The 10,641-nt window shown below is 42.9% G+C and overlaps 1 protein-coding gene across 2 annotated transcripts; it reads left to right on the top strand.

The window, feature by feature from the left end:
• The first annotated feature begins 305 nt into the window (after positions 1-305).
• On the top strand, positions 306-9,803 carry TTPAL (alpha tocopherol transfer protein like). Of its 2 annotated transcripts, XM_050917450.1 has the most exons (5): positions 306-386; positions 2,196-2,649; positions 3,375-3,568; positions 4,503-4,613; positions 5,527-9,803. In XM_050917450.1, exons 2-5 carry the CDS (start codon positions 2,211-2,213, stop codon positions 5,800-5,802), a joined length of 1,020 nt encoding a protein of 339 aa, XP_050773407.1. In that variant the 5' UTR covers positions 306-386; positions 2,196-2,210; the 3' UTR covers positions 5,803-9,803. The 2 variants fall into 2 exon arrangements, with proteins under 2 accessions (XP_050773407.1, XP_050773406.1); XM_050917449.1 differs by lacking the exon at positions 306-386 and having other exon boundaries at positions 402-2,649.
• Positions 9,804-10,641: the final 838 nt, after the last annotated feature.

Below are 10,641 nucleotides of genomic sequence, written 5' to 3'. Positions count from 1 at the left end.
TAGGGGCAGTCCCGATTTTGGGGTCTTTTTCTTATACAGGCTCCTATTACCCCCCACGCTCTGTCCCGATTTTTCACACTTGCTGTCTGGTCACCCTAACACTACAACATGGGGGGGGCACAATCTCACCCCCCCGGAAGGTACCACAACGGCTGTGGGGAGCCACAATCCGTGCGGGGGGGGGCACATCCTGACTCCCAGCGAAAGTACCGCGGAGCGGAGGAATTAATGAGCCCCTCCCCCCGCGCGCCGCAGCGCAGCTATTCAGCGCGTGACCGCTCCCATCGCCTTTGCCTGACTTCCGGCGGGCCGTGGGCGGTGTGTTTCCGGGGTCACGGTGTCTAATCCCCCCGGAACGGTTCCTTCTGCTCGGAGCCGGCGCTCCGGTAATTTGCATGGGGATAGGCCAGGCCTGGCCCGGGCCCGGGGGGTGGGGCGTGGGGCGTGGCGGCCCGGCGTGAGGAGCGAGACAGTGGGGGAGGGGTCGCCTCTCTCGCCGTGGGACCGAGCGCGTGGAGGGGGCCGGGGGCGCCCCTCCCCCTCGGAGTGGAGCGCGCGGGGCCAGGGCTGGGAGCCCGGGACTCTCCGTGTGGGGGAGGGGGGAGTCTGTGACACTGACACAGGACCTGGGAGGCTGCCAGTCTTGCCCCTGTCGCAGGGGCCGGGGCCTGGCCCGTGTATCTGCTGGTGAGGGTGATGCTAGGCCCCTGCTGCTGCTCTCCAGACTACTACCGAGCGTCCCCGGCGTGTGAGGAGAGGAGACACGTCCCAGGAAATAACCCAGATGCCCATCCTGCTCCCTCGCACCAAGTCCCGAGGGGCTGCAGTGGCAGATGAAAAGATCAATTTATTCAGTTGCATCAGGGAGTTGATCCTGTGCGATGTTTATAGAGAGGGTCCCTACTTAACGCTTTAGGGGAAGGCACAGCCCAGCACATCTCTCAGAAGGTCTCTGTGCGGATGAATGTGAATCACAGTAGCCACAAAACTAATCCTATTTTTTTCTAGTGCCAGCTCCAAATCAGGCTCCAAGAAATAACTCAAATACAGTATTTCATTATTCTCTTCCCCTCTCCCCACCCCTTATGCCTCACAATATGTCCCGAATCTCTGTTTGCCAGACACTGGGAATAGGCAACGGGATGGATCACTTGATGATTACCTGTTCTGTTTATTCCTTCTAGGGTGACTAGATGTCCTGATTTTATAGGGACAGTCCCAATTTTTGGGCCTTTTTCTTATATAGGCTCCTATTAACACCCCACCCCATCCCGATTTTTCACATTTGTTGTCTGGTCACCCTAAGTCCCTCTGAGGCACCTGGCATTGGCCACTGTTGGAAGACAGGGTACTGGGCTAGGTGGACCTCTGGTCTGACCCAGTATGCCCATTCTTGTGTTTATGCAGTAAAGGACATTTACAGTTTGAAGGTATCTGCTGTTTAATCTACTATATATTTGAGGAACTGTTGCAGTAAGAATTTGTTTCTGTATCTACTACACTTCTCCAGTCTCTGCACTGCAGTACTTTCCAGTATAATTAAGACATGTACTTGTGAAATGCTACACATTTGACTGTAAAGTATCTAATTGCCCAAATGACATAAATGTCATAAATGCTAATTGGCAGTTACACACAAAGACCACTTTGTAGGGGAACTCAATGAAAACTTCTTGCTGCAAGCTGATAGAAGAATTTCTTAGGGTAGTGATTGTGACTTGACTAATGCTTTATGCAGAGACTTAGAAAACTTCAGTCAGTTGTACTGATACAGATCTGCTGGTGTAAGAGACCCTAAAAATCCCAGTCAGGACAACTTATATCCAGTTAAAAACTGAAAGTCAATGAGCTAATACAAACTTATTTCTCTTAGATTTACTGTTTGCAGTTTATTGGTGGCACAGCTCTATAACTGTCATCATCAACTGACTTATGTGCAAAAGCTTCTTCTAATATTATTTAATACTGTTTTGGGGCATAAAAATATGACATGGTCTAGTAATCTGATTCTAGGATAGAGAGACAGGAACTCCTGAACGCTAATTCTGGCTCTCATACCAATTCCCATTGTGCCTGTGATTGAGCCACTTAGCCTCTCTGTGCCATAATTTTCCCACCTGTTTATTAGGGATAATACATACTATGTAAACACTGATAGTATGGGGATTATTTGTTGTGTGTGTTTTTTTGGACAGACTTCCTGCTAACTAATGTCAGGAGACAGTGATTGTACCCGAACAAGCCCATCCGTGGGGTCTCCATCAGATAATGAGTTCCTGCCAGATCGGCCAAGGTATGTGTGCTCACTGTCTCCTGACCTTATTGCCAAGGCTCGTGAAGAGCTGCAGGAGAAACCTGAATGGAGGCTTCGTGATGTACAAGCCCTCCGAGACATGGTGTGTAAGGATTACCCTACTCTGGGCACGTGTCTGGACGATGCTTTCTTGCTAAGGTTCCTTAGAGCCAGGAAATTTGATTATGACCGAGCGCTTCAGCTTCTGGTGAACTATCACAGCTGCAGGAGGAGCTGGCCCGAGGTCTTCAATAACTTGAAACCATCTGCAATTAAGGCTGTCCTAGCATCTGGCTTTGTCACTGTGCTGCGTTACCTGGACACTGAGGGACGCCACATTGTCTGCATTCGTCCAGGTATTGTAATGCCTGAATTCCCTGGTTGGAACAAGATTCTGTGTGTGTTTGAGGTATCTCTGACTGTGCCAAAATCTGTTTCTTGTTCCCTTGTGGACACTGGTGACTCTTGCAGATTACATGGCATTGCTTCCTTTTGAAATCTGAAAAGTTACTTGTGAAAGGATTCATGTCTGTTGTTTTCCCAATTTAGATCACTTTTTTTTTCCTTTTTAGCAATAGCTGCAGTTGAGTAAAACCAAAAATACAAAGTGGGTTAATGTGGTTGCCTGATGATTTGAGAAAAATATGAATGTGCAGTCAGCGTGAGATAGCAATTGGTCTGCTGTCTTCTAGATGCAAGTTTATAATAAGCCTCTTCAACCACTAGATGGGGATTCAAGGTGGGGCAAAGAGCGTCTGACATCCTAAATCTGCTTTCAGTGCTGCCAGGTTTGCTGTAAACTGTTTTCATACTTTGCTTTCCTGTTTACCTGCTTTCTTTCTGAGATGAAATGATTTCTCTTCTTGTAATCTGTGCTGGGGAAAGTAGGGTTTTCTGAAGACCAAGGCCTTTGATCCTTGAAGTATATATGGCATCTTGCTTGAGAAATGTTGCTGTGAACTAGGACTGTGGGTATTAAAGAATAACTTAGGAGTTCTGGAAAATAGATCATTTTTGGGCATATTTATATTGTCATTTTATATTTACTTTCCAAATAACCATACATGTTTTGTAACCTTAGACAGATGGACACCAAGTAATTATCCAATTACTGAGAACATTCGTGCCATATACTTAACATTAGAAAAACTCATTCAGTCTGAAGAGACCCAAGTGAATGGAATTGTAATCCTTGCAGACTACAAAGGAGTCAGCTTATCTAAGGCATCTCATTTTGGTCCTTTTGTAGCCAAAAAAGTGATTGGAATTCTTCAGGTAAGACCTGATTTGTGTACTGTAAACTGCTTCTATGTCTAGAGTTCTGCTCGGGCTAACAAAAATATTCATATGTTGGCTTTTACCTGAATGCTTTTAAAATGTGTTTCTGCCTTCTTCCAGCTCTTAACTGGTTGGTGCTGGCTGCTCTGGGTCTGACTTTATATTCCCAGCCTCCCAAAACTACTGCGACTTTGGGAATTTGAAGTTTGAGTTGTTGAGCCTGCTTTCCATCTGGTAGGGGGAGGATACATGAAGTAAGACTAGAGAGAAGAGACCCCCTTGCTGATCTTTGAGTGTTGATAATATGCTCTGCTGTTCAAATGGTTTTTACTAAAGAGCTTCCAATCTAGATGGGACATAGGACCATTCACACACTGAGCCTTGGGTGACTGTGCAAATTTCAAGTGGTGCTGCAGGGATTTGGCAGAGTTGGCTTTTGAAAGGCTTCCCTGAAAGGTGTGTTTTTGAGGAAGGATTTCAAAGGGGAAAGAGGTTGAGGAGAGGCTGCTCCAAGCCTAAGGAGGCAGAATAGAAGGAAGTGCAGAGCAGATACTGGTTACCTTGTCTGAGTGGCAGGAGAGGATGATAATTGTAGCTGTAGCATTTTCTATAGTTTAGAGGAGTGCATGGTAATGTACTGTGGGCAAGTTCCTATTGAATGACTTTTTCTTCTTCCCATAAGCTTTAGTCTAGTCTGAGCTGTGCATGCTTTTTTCCTGGGTCTCTGTAGGGAGAATGGGGAGAGTTCTGTGGAGACAGGACTAGACACTTAATTACACACTGGCTAGTATATCTCACTGTTCTTACAGACGTTCCACAATCTGAACATGATTGTTTTGCAAAGTTCTGTCTGAATCCACAATCAAGAAAATTAAATAGAAAAAGCTGTCCAGTGTTTCTAAACTGCTGTAAAAATCTCCTCCTCCCCCAGGATGGTTTTCCCATTAGAATCAAAGCTGTCAATATTATAAACGAGCCTCGCATATTCAAAGGAATTTTTGCCATCCTCAAGCCTTTTCTGAAGGAAAAGATAGCAAACCGGGTAAGTGATTGTGCCTTTTAATATTGGACCTAATGACAAGCTCTTTGCTGGACATGAAATGTAAAGAATATTGAAACAGATAATAGTTGGGAATGGCAGTGTCCTTTACTCGATGTGACTATATCATCCTTTGTTTCCTGGCTTTTGTCTGGCTCTGTCATAACTTCATCGTTTTGAATGTGCTGAGGGTTAGGGAGACTGGTCAGTAGGATTTCTCAGAAGACTGACAGAAGTGGTTGGCTTTCTTTGATAAATACAACTTGGCATTTTACCTAGTTAAATGCACATTTTTAGGACCTACATTGTGTATTCAGTATAGTAACTTTCCTCTGGAGTTGGGATTATTGGGTTAACAGCATCCTATGCATTAATGTTATGTTTGCTAGAGGAAGTCTTCTGAGTTGTCCTTTCTCAAAGGTCCTGTGTTGTTGTAACTTTCTCATCAGCTAAACAGGTTGGATGCCAGTTCCCCCTGCAGTTGGTTGATTCTTCTTTCACATGCAGAAGAAGAATCCTCTCTCCACAAGGCTGAGTGCTGCCTTCTCTGCACTCCCAGTCCTTGTGAATGAGTTTAGACTCAAACTGAACTGGAAACCTAGTTATTGTGATTAAGATTTACTAGCTGGACCGCCTATAAGGCTAGACTTTCAAAAAGGTATCGAACTGGCTTCTACTCTTGCATGCACAATGTTGTGCACTGTCCTTTGCAAAAAGAAAATGATGTTGCTTGCAATTGTGCATGCAGAGCCAGTGGCCTCATCTTGAAATGTGCCCCTTAGAATTATTTAAAGAACAAAATAGACTCTCCCTTCTTGTCATGTGCTGGTCTTGCTGCAGTTTTAAAATGTTTAATTACAAGCTGGAAAAGTATGTGATACATTTTATTAAAGTATTTTGGGATTTTCTTCCTCAGTTTTTTCTTCATGGCTCTGATTTGAATTCTCTTCATCAAAACCTTCCACAAAGGATCCTTCCTGAAGAATATGGTGGAACGTCAGGAAAACTGGACATCGCTGCCTGGAATGAGTTGCTGCTCGCCTCGGAAGAGGATTTTCTGCATGACTTCTCTCAGCTGGTTCTCCCAGGTGACAGCTCACCATCTGAAGCTCTAGTAAGTGGAGATGCTGAGGAGAAGCAGAGTGAAGAGCCTCTGCGAGGCATGAAACCTCAACTCTACTACTGTTATTAACAAAGCAGTTAAAGGAAGCTTCCTTGCACAGTCAGTCTAGATGCCTTCTCCTGTTCTGAAAGGAATAAGAACACAGTGGGGTTATGAACTCTTCCTTACTCCTAAACTTCCAGTTCGTGAGCAGAGTGCTGAGGCATTTTACACTGTGGAACCAAAGCAAGTTAAAGTGGGTGAGATGGGGGCAAGGCAGAGTTCTCTTTGGAATCTAGGCAGGACACACAATTCCCAAGCCACCTCAAGTATTAAGGTTTGTTAATCTCAGTGTGAAAGATGCCATCTAGCAAATTCCTCTTAATAGTAGTGAGAGAAAAAATATCTCATTAGAGTGAATATCATAAGAGTGTCTTTCAGGGTAAAAGTAGCAGAAAAGATTTGCTAGTTTGGCAATCATCAGAAAATAGCATCATCACTGCACCCTGCAAAGTGAAGCTCTGTCAGTGGAGATTGTCAGAAATGTCCAATTCACAGTCCTGGACCTAATACCTGGTCCTGTCTGTGTAGTAGCATGTTCCAGGAGTATCAGAATGCATACTGGAGCTTCTCCCTGATATTTTGCACACTCTGCGTGTGTGGAATTTCTAACAGATTTGCCCTTTGGATTTGAAAGGAGAAAGTTACCATAACTTTGTAAACAAATTCCACTTCAAAAAAATTGAGCCTTTCAGATCATGGATTGCGTAGCGTTTTTTCCAGAAAGATGCATCTTTGAATATTAACAATATAGACCACCTGAGAAGGAATGAGGTCATTCACTCATATTCAGCATGGCTTAGATAGAATCAGTTGCTCTTTCCTTCAGCTGGTCACTTTGATGCCCTGCCTTACTTTTCAACTTCCCCAAGTAACTTAAATAGAACCTATGTGGAAAGAGTGTGTAGCAGATAGCATCCACAGAAGGCAATATTAAGTAAGAGATAGCACGGTAGTTCTTGAGCTACGTTACTTTGGATAGAATTTTTGAATCAGAGTCGTCATAAACCAAATGCAGATGTATATTTTTAAGAATGTTCAGAGTTGTTGTATTGCAGTTGTTCTCTGTTCACGTCTGTCCTGGTTTAAGTAACAGTGTTGCTATTTGTCATCCCCTTCTCTCTGGATGGCAGCTTCTTTTGTAAAGTTTAGACTTTGGTCAGTTCTGTAGGGCTTAACCTAAGCTTATGTGTTCCAGTGCTTTAGATCCTTAGTTCTAATGTCAAATGAGGTTAACATGTCCTGCATCTGTGTAGGCTCTTCCCCAAGTTCATTTGTGTCATGATATTGAATTTTAAATGAACTCTTTGCACATGTCATGCACTATATAAATGGTGCAAAGGCGAAACCTCATTACAGCCAGGAAAGCACACCCCGTTATTTAAAAGGGTATGTCAGTGGACAAGAACACTGATTATAATCACACACCTCATCTTTATAGCACTTTTAAAATGCCTGGAATTTCTTTTTGGCGGGTGGGGGGAAGGAGAGAGGTTGGGAGTGTGAATCTTTTTACTGAGTGCCAAGTGGGAAACAGGGACCGGTTATCTTACTGTAAATATAAAATGTATGGTCTCAAGGAGTTGGACCATCCTTTTCTCTGAGTGCCAAACTGTGCTTGTTTGAATGTCTCTTCCTAGATTACACCATAGCATGACTTTGTTGCCAAAAGAGTTTGGGAAGGAATAGATTAGGGAAGTCACAGCTCCCTGGCCTGGTAAAATTCTAGCTCTTTTATTTAAGCAATAGAAGAGTGGGACTGGGTTTTGAATGGAATAAAGTCTAACGCTTTTTCCACTTAGCAGTTCATACCTCCAGTGAGGACAAGAAGTTCATATCCTGTCACTTGAACAGAAAGACTTTAGCAGACCACTTTTACTGTTGTGTAGGATGCTGGAGAGCTGGCAGGAATCTATTGAGAGAGAATATAGCTTTCTTCTTTCCTTCCCCTTTTTAGGTATGAAGGATAGTAGGAGAAACTCTTCTGCCTCTAACATCAATGCATGACAGCCTATGCCCCTTTTATACTAGTCTTAATTTTCATGAGGGAAAGTATTTTTAGGTGAGAAATATCATTCCTGTCATAAACCATGTCCGCCCCCAACTTTTGTGCAGACCAGGCAAAAATGCAGTGCTGGCTAGTGTCTCTTCATTTGAGCAAAACTTTCCTCTGAGCTACTGTGCCATGCTTAACCTTCATGTTGCTTGCCTTTACTGTGGAGATAAATCCAGCTCTTCTTCCACCTCGCAAAATAATCGGAAGGTGGCATAGCTTTGCTTAAAACCATAATTGTCAACCCACCTAACTGCCGAAAATGTGTTGGGGTGTCTTGGATGGTTTGAGTGATTGCTGACTACTAATTTCCCTCTGTCCCCTACCAAAAATTTAAAAAAACCTCCAGGATACAGCATTTGTCTTTGAACTGGTTGCATGGCAGGCTTTACTCTTCCTCTTTCACTGTTGGGTGGTTTCTCCTTTACGGCTACCTCTACACTGCATTTCTCCCTAGCACTAGTGTAAAAAGCAGCACATCTGATGAATACTCCTTAGGCGAGGAGAGGAAGGACATGCCTAAAGCTGGTGCATATGTATCCTACTTGCCCACATGGTGCCACCCCACTCACTGCTATTTTTAGCAGTGTAGTGTCCTGCTCCTGGAGTCTTTCCCTAAAGCAGTGACAGGCTTTGGCACGGAGGAACTACCATAGCCTATCCTTGGCATGTGTAGCTGCACACCAGCGTGGATGCAGCCTGCTTTTCTCTGTGGCACATAGCTACCTCTGCTCTGCTATGCCACCAGCGTGCAGTGTAGACATAGCCTAAGTGGAGCTGCTCTCAACCAGTTTGGTAACTGCTGAAGAGGAAAAGCTCCATGTTAGAAAACTTAGCTTCCTCTTTAAAAAGGACTTGTGGGTAGGAAGTCTCCAGCAACCAGGGCAACACCTGATTTTTTTTCAATGCTTTTGCACTGTGGCCTGCCTTAAAATATGATAACCAGACTAGATTTCATGTGTAGCCTCAAGCCAGGTCTTCCTTGGAAGAAAAATTGACAGTCTGTTGTACTTTATCCTTAAACAAAATAGCTTTGCTCATCTTACTTGTAGATGGAGACTTAAGTTTTCCTCTCAGCAGAACTTTTGTTTGAGTTGTTAAAGACTCTTTGGAATCTAGCTTTTAAGTTCATTATAGCTCTATCATCAGTAATACAGCACAAGTAGACAAAGCCAGTATGTTATCCATTACTCTCAGCTATAACTTTTCTTAATTCCCTCATGGGGGGCCAATGCTTTCCTTGTCTTCCTAGCGAAAGTGTAGACTTTCACAAGATGAACTACAGCTTAACATCTGGAAGCTGTTAATATTTTGGTACCTAAAGCACTAATTAAAAAACAAACTTTGTAGAAAAGTTGAGCTGTCAAGCTCTTTAATGATTGGCAGCCCTTTTGTCTCAGCGGCAGGTAGCACATTTGACAACAGGCCCGCAGTTCTAGTTACTCCTTATCTTTAAAGTAGAAGGGAAGGAAGAGCAATGGAGTTAGCTCAAAAAAAATCCCTTTCAGTATTAGAATTAACAATCTGGCTGTTTCAACTAAACTTTTCTAAAAATCAGTTCCATGGGAAGCTTGCTGAGTAAGGACAATGTCAGAAGTAACAATTCTGGCTAGGCAGTAACTGAGAGGAAGGTGCTTAAACTGCCTTGGGCGACCTGGACTGTCTCACAGGAAGTGTGACAACAGTTAATTGCATACTGTAAATAAAATACTTGAATTTATACTAGGGCAAATAGGTGTTATATATACAGAGGTCTTTTTTCAGGGAATGAGGGTGTTTTGGCACAAGTTCTGTAATATACATGATTGTTCAAATGATTATTTTGCTTTTTGGTTTAAGTGGACCTAAAGTTGTTGGGTTTAATATACATCTGTTATTTTGATAAAATGTTTATTTTTATATGGCCTTTTATAAAATGGAGTGGTCAAAGTATGTACTTTTATTATGCATGACTGGGTATTAAATAATTCTACCATAACAGCATTGAGTTCATTTTGAGTGTACATGTACAATACCCTTTTCTAAATTAGGTTAGATGTCACTGCATCACTCCTAACTGATACAACTTCAGGCTTATTTCCCTCTGGCAAATCAGACCCCCTCCCGCCGAGGCTGATAGCAGCTCACGCTGTTTAGTACAACTTAAATATTAATGCCAGACAACTTTACTACATGCCTACACAGGCAAATTGGAAATCTTGATTCTTCAGATATCTTGCTTGAAGCATTGGCCTTGTGTCTGTATGTGTACTATGATGGTTAAAGTTTGAATAATCAAACAAAAAGTATTATCAGCTTGAATGTTAACGTTGGCTTAGTTAGCTCAACTGAAATGCCATTTGGCCATTCTAATTAAACAGTGTCTGGGAATCTTCATAAGTGAGAGATGTGACCTGAATCTGCTGATATGCAAGATGACATGTCTATTCTAACTAATTAACTAAGCATAGTTAAAGTACCATTAATAGGAGATAAAAATCCAACCTTAGTAGACAGCATTTAGTAACTGAAAAAAACTCAAGTAGGCTAGTGAGCATGCTGCACACCATGCACCATCCAGGATAGAATATGAAATGAACAGCTGTAGCCTAATATCTACAGCTACATTAAATAAAAAGGGAGTCCTAACAGCAGTCAGATAACCTTTTAATTTATTGATAATTGTATTTTAGCAGTGGCTGTAGGATACAAGATAGTGACGAGACAAAGGCTACCCTAGCTTTTCCATCTTCCCACTCCTCTTCCTTACCAGCGCACACCCAGTTGTATGTAGTGTCCTTTGTTACAACATACTTGTTGACACCATGACCAGGCCA

This window comes from Gopherus flavomarginatus, chromosome 11 (genome assembly GCF_025201925.1).
Source record: "Gopherus flavomarginatus isolate rGopFla2 chromosome 11, rGopFla2.mat.asm, whole genome shotgun sequence".
NCBI lineage: Eukaryota > Metazoa > Chordata > Testudines > Testudinidae > Gopherus > Gopherus flavomarginatus.
Note: the sequence above shows the minus strand (reverse complement) of the source record. Positions and strands in the feature narration are given on the sequence as shown.

Excerpts from the sequence above, each read along its gene's own strand:
- TTPAL (XM_050917450.1), top strand. The coding sequence starts at position 2,211 with ATGTCAGGAGACAGTGATTGTACCCGAACAAGCCCATCCGTGGGGTCT. Across the intron at positions 3,569-4,502 it reads AAGTGATTGGAATTCTTCAG|GATGGTTTTCCCATTAGAAT; the intron begins GTAAGACCTGAT and ends CTCCTCCCCCAG. Across the intron at positions 4,614-5,526 it reads AGGAAAAGATAGCAAACCGG|TTTTTTCTTCATGGCTCTGA; the intron begins GTAAGTGATTGT and ends TTTCTTCCTCAG.